This window comes from Dendrobium catenatum, unplaced genomic scaffold (genome assembly GCF_001605985.2).
Source record: "Dendrobium catenatum unplaced genomic scaffold, ASM160598v2 fragScaff_scaffold_1061, whole genome shotgun sequence".
In the NCBI taxonomy this organism is placed as follows: domain Eukaryota; kingdom Viridiplantae; phylum Streptophyta; class Magnoliopsida; order Asparagales; family Orchidaceae; genus Dendrobium; species Dendrobium catenatum.
Genome location: NW_021319523.1, coordinates 1,987,708 through 2,001,330, shown reverse-complemented (window position 1 = coordinate 2,001,330; position 13,623 = coordinate 1,987,708). Strand labels below are relative to the sequence as shown.

The following is a 13,623-nucleotide window of genomic DNA, read 5'->3' as shown; positions in this document are numbered from 1 at the left end:
ATTCCTCCACCATCCGCTTTAAGTGAACGATGGTGAAATTTCTATTTTAAATATAAAATTTTTCCAAATATCCCAATCCAAATCTTCAAATCTTCCAAACCAAATTCTTCAATTTTCAAATCCAATTTCTACCAATATCCTAAACCCATGCTGCTACTATATGCCAGATGCACGTATCTCTATACGAATCTGATCGACGACTAGCCTTAATCGAAAGTTCTCTCTCGTGATTGGGAGGGGTAATTAACTATAGGGGCTTGCGCCTATAGGAAACCAGAACTCAGATCATAAAGTCCTCGCAAATGAGGGCGAAATCTCTGGGTAGTGTCTTATCTACAAACCTATCTGCCTTCCAAAATTTACCCCGGAACTTAGTTCGTTAAAACTCCCTTGCCGGAATAAGATAAAAAAGAAATCGCGCGGCAGGGAGGCCAAGGCCGAATTTTCGGAGCCCACAGATGTACCTTGGTGTATGCTTTTTGCTGATGATATTCTTCTTGTTGATAAGATTAGAGAGGGAGTTGAAGGTAAACTCAAATTATGGAGGTCAACTTTAGAGTCTAAAGGTTTTCGCTTGAGTAGATCTAAAACTGAATATATGTACTGTAATTTTAGTAGCAATAGACCTAGTGATGAGATTGTGACTTTGGGCGATCAAGTCATTAATAAGAGTACACGTTTTAGATATCTTGGATCTATTGTTCAGAGTGATGTTGAAATTGATGGGGATATTATCAGCATAATTCAAGTTGGATGGTTGAAGTGGAGGAATGCATCGGGCTTATTCTGCGATAGAAAAGTCCCCCTCAAACCTAAGGGAAAATTCTATAAGATGGTGGTGAGACCTGCAATGCTTTATGGTGCCGAATGTTGGCCATTAAAAGAGAAGCATAATACTAAATTAAGTGTGACAGAGATGAGGATGCTTAGGTGAATGAGTGGCTTGACCCTTAGAGATAGGATACAAAATGAGCATATACGTGAAAAGGTTGGAGTAGCTCTAGTGGAAGATAAGATTAGAGAGAGTCACCTTAGATGGTTTGGTCACATTAAACGGAGGTTTTCCGATGACCCACCCGGTTAGGGAAGTTGAGGTATTATATTTGACTTATGTTAAGAAAGGTAGATGTAGACCTAAAAAAACTTGGTTAGAAAATATTAGAAATTATATTTCTTTATTAGATTTAAATGAGAATTTGACTTTTAACTGAACACAATGGCGAAAAAGGATTCATGTAGCTGACCCCACGTAGTGGGACAAAGGCTTGATGTTGTTGTTGTACTTTTACCTCCTCCTTTTTAAGATAATTACTGCTCGTATTCAGTTGTATTTATGCTCGTATTTCACTTGCTGGTGAATATTCTTGGAATCCAAGGCCAGAGCCTCGTAATGATATCTTAGGATCCTAAGCTGGTGGGGCCCGTAGGAAGAAGAAGAAGAATGGAGGAGGAAAAGAAGAAGAAGAATAAGAATGGAGGAGGAGAAGAAGAAGAAGAAGAAGAAGAAGAATGAAAATTTTACCTTGAGCTTGGAGGGAGCTTGGGAGGCTGGCGGATGAGAGGCATGAACAAGTCAGAATTTCAGAATCGAGCATGTTTTTTTTTTTGGGTTGGGTTAGAGTTGGGTTATTTTTCGACACCCTTGGGGATCTTGAGATTTTGGGTTGTTAGGCTAGTATCTTCTTAAGAAGAGAAGACATAGAGGGAGTGAATGGAGAGGACGGGAGGGTTTGGGATCGCAGCGTGGTTCAAGGATGAGAGTAAGAGGGGAAAGGAATTGTGAAGCTGTGCTCTTGTGTGAAGAAGAGGTAATGAGGCTGCGGATGGGAAAGAAGAATGATGCAACAGGTGAGAGTGACAGCATTTTAGATTTATATATATTTTTTAAGCATGAGCTTGACATAAGCAGGATGAAATTTTACTTGCGGTGGTGGAACTAGGTTGCAATGGGATTCATGAATTTTGGCTGACGTGCTAGGTTGACATGTATAATACTTCTTTTTCTTTATTTTGATTTGATGATTTTCTTAATAAATTTAATTAGGTAAAATAAAAAGACAACATAATTATTTGAATTAGCTCCTCACGAAATCTATTGCTCCTCGTGCGGCTCGAACTTCATGTTGTCATCTTATGAATGGATAAATTTTGTATATCATTTTGTGTGATAGGGCGATATGTGTGTTTATCTCAAGTCTTGATGCAATCTCTTGTTCCTTGTGCAGCTCTAACTTTGAGTTGTCATCTCATGAATTGGTAAATTTTGCATATTGCTTTTTTGAGGTGGATAGGGTGATATTTGTGTCTATCTTAAGTTTTTTTGTACGTTCTGTACACGTTGGCATGGTTGTTTTGTGAAAGGGACGATCATTGGATGATTTCTATCCCAGTCGAGGTATTTTTTAATCGAATATGCATGACATTGCGTTTGTAGTTCACCGTTTTTTTTATGTCCAATCAAATTGATTGTAGGACCCTTTCTTGATAATTTCAACAGTCTGGATGAATCGATATGCTTGGTTTCGTGAAATTAGAGATAGTTAAATAGTTTATGTTGCAATCAAGACGTGTTGAGTTCATTTTTTGTGTTGTTGCATCCTTTATTCGTCTTTGATTTTGTGTTTGACCCTATTGCATTATCGAGCTAATATAGAGGTCAACATTACTGAGCTTCCAATTGTAGTAATTTTTGCCAATTACTAATTCATTTTCAGTGGTTCAAATTTCTCATTGATTTCTTCAGATTTATGTTATCGTTGCATTATTATTTTGGTTCAAATTATGATATTGTCTTATTTTCATATAACAAAAGCGATTTTTTTTTTTGTATTTGGTATTCTTTGAAGGCAATTATTAAGTTTTTTTGTGTGCTATATTCATTGTATCAACCTAATTGCATTAGGAATCCTTGAACTTGAGAAGTTTTGCATCATTTTGAATCATGGAAAGGGAATTCCTTACCTACTTGTTTCTTGATGCAATAAAAAATTTGGGAAGGGACCCAATTTTTTGATCACAAAAAGAAATGACTTCCTAGATAAAATAAAGACACAAAATGCTCTAAAGGATACAAATAAACCACAAATAACTTCACTTTAATATATAAAAGACTATTACAACTTGGACACATACAAATGACTCAAACAAGACACCTAAAGAAGCTTTCATCCATTAGAAGAAGGATACAGGTGAGGTGGCACTTGCGGTGAGACGAAAGAGGTTAGAAGCCAAGACGAAGGGTGGAGAAGCTCACAAGACTTCCTAGAAGAAGATAAGAAGTGATGGAACAAGCTCGCAAGCTTTTCCAAAAAAACCTGTTGGTTTACATTTCAAAAAATCATTCACATAACATTTTTAAAACAACCACAAACAACTTATATTTATAGATAAGAGAGGGGGAACTAAACAGCCCCAAAACTCTTCAAATTCTTAAATAAATGAGGGAAATGAAAAGCCAACAGTCAACTCCAGGAAACAAAGCACCAAAGGCACGGAAAAGCCCCCCCATCAGCCACGGGAAAATAGCCCAGGCGGAACCCGAAGAGGCAGCCGCAAGAACCCAGGAGGCCTGCACGGAACCGAAGCACCAAGGCACGGGAAAGGCCACCCAGCACGAAAAACCAACAGCCAACCGGGCAAACCAAGGAGCCAAGGCACGGAAAACCAAGAGTCATCCATGGGAAACGAATAGACAAGGGGAAGGAGAAGAGACAAAAATAATGAGCTACTAATAACTTAATAAGTGAACTAAAAACATAGCTCATAATGAGCTAACTCTTAGTTCAATAAATGAACTAAAACCAGCTCAAAATGAGCTAAATCTTAGCTCAAAAATTAATGAGCTAGCAAGCTCAAGGGAAGTCAAAATCAAAATTTTTTGGGTTTGATTTGACCCCCCCTTTGTCTACATCAGACTCCCCTACTTGAGAATTCATCTCCCGATGAGTTAGCTTTGTTCTGAAGGCGTTGCATCAAGAGACTCCAAGGCTTGAGATTGCTCACTTGACACCAAGACTCAAATGACAGCATGAATCAAAACAAAACTTTCATGATAACTAACATGACATCAAGACACACACGACTCATAAACCTAGGACTTACTAACCTGCTATGATACCAATTTTGATGAGGACATCGAAGATCAACGACTACGATCGTGTCTATTTATTTTCATGTATTTTATTTGTTATTTGTACTTTTTCATTTATACCCTCACTTGAGGGCTTTGTTCTATGTTTGCCCTAGTGGCAATTGTGTCTTTTATTTCCCTTCATGTATTTGGCTATTTAAGCCCTCCTCTTCCTCTTGGAAGGGGATGATGATTGATAATGAAAAGTTTCATGTTTTTGTTGATCTCTTAGTGAGTTCACGTGATCTCTTAGTGAGTTCACGTGATCTCTTAGTGAGTTCATGAGAGGAGAAGCCCGAGGAGGGTAATTCGCAATACCCGCCAATCTTTGGAAGAGTCCGAGGTTCGCGGTTCTTACGATCTCTTTGTGAGTTCGTTAGTATATCTCTATCTTTCCTCGTATTATTCTTGTTCTTCTCTTTTCTCCCCTCTTCATCCACAAAGTATTCCCCTAGCTCCATTGCCGCCGCCCTTGGAGTCCACCCGCCGGCCACCTTCACGGCTCCGGCCGGCCACTTTGCCGGCAACCTCCCCAACCGTCCACTCCTCCCTCCCGCATGCTCCAAATTTGAAATTTGAATTTCAAATCTCGAATTCTTTTCTAATTTGGAAAATTCAATTTAGGAAAGTTTTATTTGATAAATTCCAATTTTCAAATTAATTTTAACTCGGAGTTCTCATTAACTTACCTCCACGTCATCACCCACCTTGTTCTTCAAGTTTCGAAAATTTCAAATTTGAATGAGCTCCAAAATTTCCATAATTGCCAAAGTCGAATAAGGAAAGAATTGGGATGTGAATCCAATTCAAATTTCCATGGCATGAGGAGTTACTTAATTCTCATCCTAGGTGGGCATCCCTCCTAATCGGAAAATTTGATTATTCACACTAATCTCCTCCATCTTTCTCTTCTACATGCCGCCGGCCACTCAAGGGGAAATCCAATTTATGCTAAGTTTTAATGCCATCAATGCTTGATCCCAAAATTCAAATTTCAAAATAACCCCCTTAATTCATTCAATAATCTGAAATTTATTTCAGATTATGAAATGAAACTCCCATTCCCTCTCTTGAAAATCGCCGGCCTCCCCCAATATTGAGCTCCCCTTAATTCCCCATTAAGGCCTTAACTCCATTTTGATTTGAATTTCAAATTCAAAAACAATTTTCCTCCTTGGATTCCTCTTAAACTGCCGGCCCCATTAAAGCTGCAGTAAATTGCTGTCCAGCAATTTTCCAAGTGAAAATTGCTGTCCGGGAAGTTCAACCAGCCATAGTTGCTGCCATGAAACCTGCTCCTGTTGGCCTGCATTTTTGGAAGGGCCACAACTTGCTGTCCCTGATCACCGACAGCCCAAGGAGCTGGTAGAGGACACGTCCTCCACCTTATTGGGGTGTTCTCTAGGAGCAGCCCACAATAATTTACCGCTGCTGTCCTGGAATCTCGCACTCTTCTGGTTGTTCCTTAGTGCGAGGTAGGTTCGGAGGTTGTTGCCCACATCATTCCAACTACAAAACCGCTTTGTCGGAGCGCGTATCTCTCGTGTCCTGGGTAAACTCTTCTCCCGGCTCTTTTATCTTTCGAAGATGCTTCTCAATGTGGTATATAGATTTCATGACGATCCCGTTAATTCTTCCTCCGCTAAAGCTAGTAATTAGAAGAGTTGTATGTTGAGGGACCCTTTCCATTAGACTGAAATCTTATTGTTAGTAATTGGAATTTATTGTTGGATACGATCCATGTAGGCAATGTCTGGATTAAGTTGGCTATCTTTTTGAACGTTAACTTTTATTCATGTGATTTAACCTAAAGCTTGTTTTATCACACTTATTGTTTATTTTGGTCGTTTAAAATCCACTATAATGAAGTTATAATTATTGTTGCTCCTTAAAGTTAAGCTGCGCAAGCTCTTACTTCAAACCAATTTTCGCATGATCGTTTCACATCAAATTTGATGCAATCAAAAGTTTGGGAAGGGACCCAAATTTTTTGATCACAAAAAGAAATGACTTCTTAAGATAAATTAAAGGACACCAAATGCTCTAAAGGAATACAAATAACAAATAACTTCACTTTAATATATAAAAGACTATTACAACTTGGACACTTACAAATGACTCAAACAAGACACCTAAAGAAGCTTTCATCCATTAGAAGAAGAATACAGGTGAGGTGGCACTTGCGGTGAGACGAAAGAGGCTAGAAGCTAAGACAAAGGGTGGAGAAGCTCGCAAGCCTTCCTAGAAGAAGAGAAGAAGTGATGAAACAAGCTCGCAAGCTTTTCCAACAAAACTCGCAGGTTTACATTTCCAAAATTCATTCACATAACATTTTTAAAACAACCACAAACAACTTATATTTATAGACAAGAGAGGGGGAACTAAACAGCCCCAAAACTCTTCAAATTCTTAAATAAATGAGGGAAATGAAAAGCCAACAGTCAACTCCAGGAAACAAAGCACCAAAGGCACAGAAAAGCCCCCCCATCAGCCATAGGAAAACAGCCCAGGCGGAACCCGAAGAGGCAGCCGCAAGAACTCAGGAGGCCCGCACGGAATCGAAGCACTAAGGCACGAGAAAGGCCACCCAGCACGGAAAACCAGCAGCCAACTGGGGAAACCAAGGAGCCAAGGCACGGAAAACCAAGAGTCATCCATGGGAAATGAATAGACAAGGGGAAGGAGAAGAGACAAAAATAATGAACTACTAATAAATTAATAAGTGAACTAAAAACATAGCTCATAATGAGCTAACTCTTAGTTCAATAAATGAACTAAAAACCAGCTGAAAATGAGCTAAATCTTAGCTCAAAAATTAATGAGCTAGCAAGCTCAAGGAAAGTCAAAATCAATATTTTTTTGGGTTCGATTTGACCCCCCCTTTGTCTACATCATACTCACCTACTTGAGAACTCATCTCCCAATGAGTTAGCTTTGTTCTGAAGGCGTTGCATCAAGAGACACCAAGGCTTGAGATTGCTCACTTGACACCAAGACTCAAATGACAACATGACTCAAAACAAAACTTTCATGATAACTAACATGACATCAAGACACACACGACTCGTAAACCTAGGACTTCCTAACCTGCTCTGATATCAATTTGATGCAATAAAAAATTTGGGAATGGACCCAAATTTTTGATCACAAAAAGAAATGACTTCCTAGATAAAATAAAGACACAAAATGCTCAAAATGATACAAATAAACCACAAATAACTTCACTTTAATATATAAAAGACTAATACAACTTGGACACTTACAAATGACTCAAACAAGACACCTAAAGAAGCTTTCATCCATTAGAAGAAGAATACAGGTGAGGTGGCACTTGCGGTGAGATGAAAGAGGTTAGAAACCAAGATGAAGGGTTGAGAAGCTCGCAAGCCTTCCTAGAAGAAGAGAAGAAGAAGTGATGGAACAAGCTTGCAAGCTTTTCCAACAAAACCCGCAGGTTTACATTTCCAAAAATTATTCACATAACATTTTTAAAACAACCACAAACAACTTATATTTATAGATAAGAGAGGGGGAACTAAACAGCCCCAAAACTCTTCAAATTCTTAATTAAATGAGGGAAATGAAGAGCCAACAGTCAACTCCATGAAACAAAGCACCAAAGCCACGGAAAAGCCCCCCATCAGCCACAGGAAAACAGCCCTGGAGGAACCCGAAGAGGTAGCCGCAAGAACCCAGGAGGCCCGCACGGAACTTAAGCACCAAGGCACGGGAAAGGCCACCTAGCACGGAAAACCAAGAGTCATCCATGGGAAACGAATAGACAAGGGGAAGGAGAAGAGACAAAAATAATGAGCTATTAATAAATTAATAAGTGAACTAAAAACATAGCTCATAATGAGCTAACTCTTAGTTCAATAAATGAACTAAAAACCAGCTCAAAATGAGCTAAATCTTAGCTCAAAAATTAATGAGCTAGCAAGCTCAAGGGAAGTCAAAACCAAATTTTTTTGGGTTTGATTTGACCCCCCCTTTGTTTACATCATTTTTGTTGAGTCTTTACTTTCTATATGAAAGACTGAAGGATTCTTCTGAAGGTTAATTGTTTGATATTCTTGCTAAATTTGTTAATCTGAATGATTAATTTAACTAAATGAGAATCATGCAAAGAACATCATCTAAGTTGTCCTGCAAATCAACTGTTGAGTATTATGATGCATCTGTCTTACGATTTGCTTTTTGCTATTGATTTGTATTATTTTTAAGATGGTTGAAAGATTATTATTTCCCATTGTTATCATAGCACATTTTGTTCCCTTTTCATGTCTGTGATGCTTGCCCCATTTATTTGGGGACTTACAACTTTAGAACTAATCAGAAATCCAGTGATATCTCTCTAAAACAAAATTTAATTTCATAAATTGGGGCTTCACTGGTAGGAACTTATGTTGTTTCTCTTTTGAGGAATTTTTCTTTCTGAACTTTTCTTCAAATTCTAGTCAGTTCTAAGAAACTTCATATATATTCTACCTAACACTGGCTATCTTTGCAGAATCAGTTGGTGTTTCAATTCCCGATCAACAACAGATAGTGGGAATTTTGCCGCAGCCTGGTACCTCTGGCACCAGGTATGGTTTTTAAGAACCATCTATGTAATTTGTTTCTCTTATGCATGGATGGATACGAAATTGGGGCATTTGTTAATATTACTCTGGTTCTTTCTGTCCTCAATATGTTACTTTCTAGGAAGTACAGTGTTTAGACCTTAAATTTTTCTCATTATTCTTATTAGACGTGTTATGATCAGTTTGGGACCATTGTGAGGCTCAAAAAGATGGTTAAATTGTTCAATAGATGGTTAATATGTTATATTGGCTATATAACCAAGATAAACTGAAAATTATCCAATTTTAGTCTGCAAAATGGTACTTGCTTCTCTTGCTAAATTTTCATCTTTAAACGATACTGGATTTTTTTCTTGCTTCTCTTTCATAAAGAAGCTTAGAGCTTGCCCTTAAAGGGAAAAAAAAGGGAAGTGATAGTGATGTGAAACAATATGAGATGAACAAGAATTGCTTTGGTGAAATTAATAAAGGTGATGAAATTGATCTTGCTAATAAATAAATCTTTGCTTGCTGAAGATTAGGTAAAGAAAAATTTAATGTGAGATTTAGCAAGGGCAAGAGATCACATGTAGAGAATACGTTGACTTGCAAAATAACAACTAAACATTTAAATAATGCAAATGGCGAAAGATAACAAAGCCCCAAATTTAAAGTCTAGATCCTTCACCTTGAGATCCATCACTCATATTGAAAGTGGTGGCTAGCGGAAGAGGACCGTAAGTAGATTTAGCGATGCCACTAATAGGCAAGTGATCTTGAGAGGACTTGTCACTGGGGAAGGAGCCGGATTCGGAGGGGCGGGTGGACGGCCTTCAATGATCCACGTGTAGACGGAAAAGTGGTCGTCGATGGAATCCACTAATGTTGGTAGAATCCGGTCCAAATATTCTTTGACGGTGTCGTCGAAATCGAAACCGACGTCGAAGAAGGGCGATCTGAGGATGTTAACTCTTCCTTGGTTGTCGTACTCAAACCCGAAGTTCCACTCGGATTCCTCCATGCATTCTTGAAGATGCGAAGGGGGGTCGCCGCAAGAAACTCTCAAATGAGGGGGAGAGGTGGGCGGCGGGTTGTAGAGTGGATGGGGAGGCCGGCGGTAGAGGTGGGGTGAGGGGAGGAGGTTGGTTTTAGAAAACAAAGAAAATAAAATTAAGATTAATTTTAGTTTTGGGAGTTTTGGAGGGGAAATTTGAATTTCAATGAGAGGGCAATGAATTCCTTAATGAGGAATTAATGGGGAAAGAGAGAGGGGAGGCCGACGGTAGAAGAGTAGGGAGAGGGGGAGATTAAACTGAAATTCTTTCAGTTTTCATAGCAATAGGAGGGAAAATTAATGGATCCTAATTTGAATTTCAAAATAGGATCAAGGAGTTAATGGGGCAATTAAAGGGGAGCATAATGGGGGGCCGGCAGCATGGCTAAGGAGGGAGAGAGTTATGGAGAGGGAGAGAAGGTTTCCAAATTGAGAATTTGATTTGAAAAATTCTGAAATAAAATCCAAATAAAATCTTGATTTAAAATTTGAATTTATTCAAAAACTTTCCAAAAATAGATTTCCAAATTTGGAAAGAAATTGAAACTTGAAAATCAAATTTCAATGAAGTGTTGAAGGAGGAGGTGGCGGAAAGGGGAGGAGGACCAGTGGCAAGGAGGCCGGCCGGTGAAGTTAGGGTGGTCGGCAAGGAGGTCTTGGGGCGGCGGCAAGAGGGGGTTTTGATCCGACTTCTTCCGATTGGATGATTGTGGGTGGCGTCGCTTGTGGGTGAGGCGAAGATCAATGGAACTAATACACGGAGAACTCACAAAGAGATCTCATGTTAAGAACTCACTAAGAGATCTTGGAACTCACAAAGAGATCACACAATGGAAAATTTTCATTCATTCAATAATCATCTCCAATACAATGACAAAGCCTTTTATATAGGCTAACTAGAAATACAACAAATAAAGACGACAACGCCCTTGGGCTACAATAAGCACTAATTCCCTCATAGGGGTACAAAAGGAAAAACATGAACTTTAAATGACATGAATAAAATAAAACGTCAAAAATAAAGGCTCTAAATCATGGCCATCGATCGGTGTCTCCGGCGATGGTACACGTGTCGAAATCTGATGTCCCCATCAGATAGAAGGGAAGTTTAATTTTGACATATCCTAGGGGAAGGAGCTGTTAGACTAATGCTGCTAAATGGCTCTTAAGTGATCGAATTTCTTAGAATATTTCTTCTCATTCAAATCTGTCATTCAAATCTTTTAAAAATGCAACTCGAAACAAACCCACTTTGCGGAAGAAAATTCCCAAATTGAATTCTTAAAGAAAATTCCCATTTCTTTTCTTCCCATTCTCTTTCTCTTCTTTTTCTTCTCTTCCTCTTTAATTCTTTTTTTTCCCTTATCTTTTTCTTCCTTTATGGCCCGAAGCCCATCCTGTGTCCTAACCCTTTCCATTCGGTTCTGGCAGCTTGTTAAGGGAATGGAGATTTGGGAATTCTGAATGTTATTATTATTAGGATTATATATATATATATATAATATTCTTTTAAATCTGCCATTGCATTCACGTGGATGTGAAATGGGCAAACGGATGAATAGCGCATTAATTCAATGAACAGTAATATTACCAGTGCTTTAAAAATCGGACCGGACCGGCCGGTCCGACCGTTTCAACCGTGAACCGGATTAAGAGCCGGTCCGGTCCAATCTGAAAACCGCCTTCACATTGAACCGGCCGGTTTTGGGTAGAACCGCCGGTTCAACCGTTGAACCGGCGAACCGGTCCCGGTTTTTTAAAATCGTCCGGTTCAAGTTTTTTTATAAATATTAGTAAATAAATTATAATATTAAATAAATATTAAACTTAATCATTATCAATATAAATATTAATATTAAAACTCTTAATTAAATTAAACACACTATTATTAGGTTAGGGTTTAAAAATTTAAAATATTTTTTAAATAAATAATTTAACATATATTTTAAAAATTTAATTAATAATAATATAACTTTTATTATAAACATTTATCTACAAATCATCATAAGCATTTCACATTGGAGTGGTGGTACCATGTGAGCTCTTAACACAAAGAGAACTCAAAATGCTATGTAACACTAGCAGAAAGTTCTTCTCAAGTGGTGTGGGACTAAAGAAAAGAGTTGAGATGTAAATGAACTCATAACATTATTAATGCATATAAAAATTATTTTTTAAACAGATTTTTTTAATTAATTATTTTTTATGGTAAATGAAACTTATTTATTAGTTAATAATAAAAAATTATTTATTTATACACTATAAAAATAATTTATTCATTAATAATTTTATGTATTTAATTATTATAATATTTAAGATATAAATTTTATAAAAGAAATTTGGTATACAACATAACATGTTTAATATATTTAATTCATATAATTAAAATAAGAATAATTTATATTAATTTATAAATTATGTTATAATAAATTTTAATTATAAATATGTATTTATATTAAATTATATGGTTATATATATAAATTTAATTTAATATTAAAATTTAAATTTAAAATTCAAAAAAATATTTAAATTATTATTTTTTATGTAAATGAAACTTATTTATTAGTAATTAATAAAAAATTATTTATTATACACTATAAAAATAATTTTCATTAATAATTTTATGTATTTAATTATTTATTAATTATTTAAGATATAAATTTATAAAAGAAATTTGGTATACAACATAAACATGTAAAATATATTTAATCATATAATATAAATAAGAATAATTTATATTAAATTTATAAACTTATGTTATTAATTAAATTTATATTAAATTATATGGTTATATATAATTTAATTTACATTAAAAAAAATTGAAAATTTCAAAAAAATTAAATTTAAAAATTTAAATTATCATATTTTTATGAGTGTAAATTCTTATAAATATGAGATTTAGAATTTTTTTCTTTTATGTGAGATTTTAATATAATTATTTTACTTAATTATATAAAATTTATGTTTCATAGTTTTTTTTTTAAATTTAATTTGTTGCCTCAAACTTTGAATGATAACATTATTATTATGTTAATTTTATTAAATTTTAATAATATTTATTATTTATTACGTCATCCGGTTCGACCCCGGTTAGACCGGTTGAACCGGTCGAACCGTGAACCTCTCCTTCTTCCGGTTCGTTGTCCGGTCCGGTTTTCACAGCCTTGAATATTACCATATATTTCTATATATAAAAATTATTGAAATGAAATGTAAAATTTTATAAAAATACTATTGATAATTTATCGGAATGTAAAAATATGGGGCATAATTTTTTAAGAAATTTTAATTATATATTTTTAATAATTTGGTTGTTATAAAAATTCACGCCTCAAGCTTTGAGATTAATTTGTTGCCTTCTAGCGGTAGGGTAACAACACCATAACTAGAATGCATATTTGCATTGCATTGCAGGTTCTTGGGAAAAAAAAGGGGGACTAAAATGGTTAGTTTGGATGCTGGAACGATTAAAATGGCTCTAATAGAAGGGTTTTGGAATAAAATGTTTCTTGACCATAGCTTATTTTCTACTTTCTTATGTTTGTGATAGCCTAGATGCTTTAACTTTTGTTCTCATGAATGTACTGAACTGTCAATTATCATAGCATGTCATCACGGAAAGCCTAAATTGAACCTTTCTTCAGCGTCTTCCTTTGGTACTTTATTATATCCTAAGTTCTCTGCAACAAGATGCATATTAGTCTTCCTCGCCTGGAATTGAATGTTTGTTGTTTTGAGTAATTTGCTTTCTGGAATTGCGGAAATCCATTCTTAGACCGTTAAAGATGGGCAATTCATTTCGTCTCCCTGTAATTCTAGAGTAGATCTCTATAATTTTAGTCATCTTTTGATGGTTTATTCACTGATGCAAGTGTGGG

The 13,623-nt window shown here is 36.1% G+C and overlaps 1 protein-coding gene across 2 annotated transcripts in view; it reads left to right on the top strand.

Annotated features, from left to right (window-relative positions):
- Positions 1–13,623, top strand: part of LOC110094874 — a 144,091-nt gene that overhangs the window by 52,748 nt on the left and 77,720 nt on the right. For both annotated transcript variants that reach the window (XM_028698279.1, XM_028698278.1), the window contains one exon: positions 8,640–8,715. In XM_028698279.1, coding sequence (XP_028554112.1) covers positions 8,640–8,715 — 76 coding nt within the window. The remainder of the gene's footprint in view (positions 1–8,639; positions 8,716–13,623) is intronic.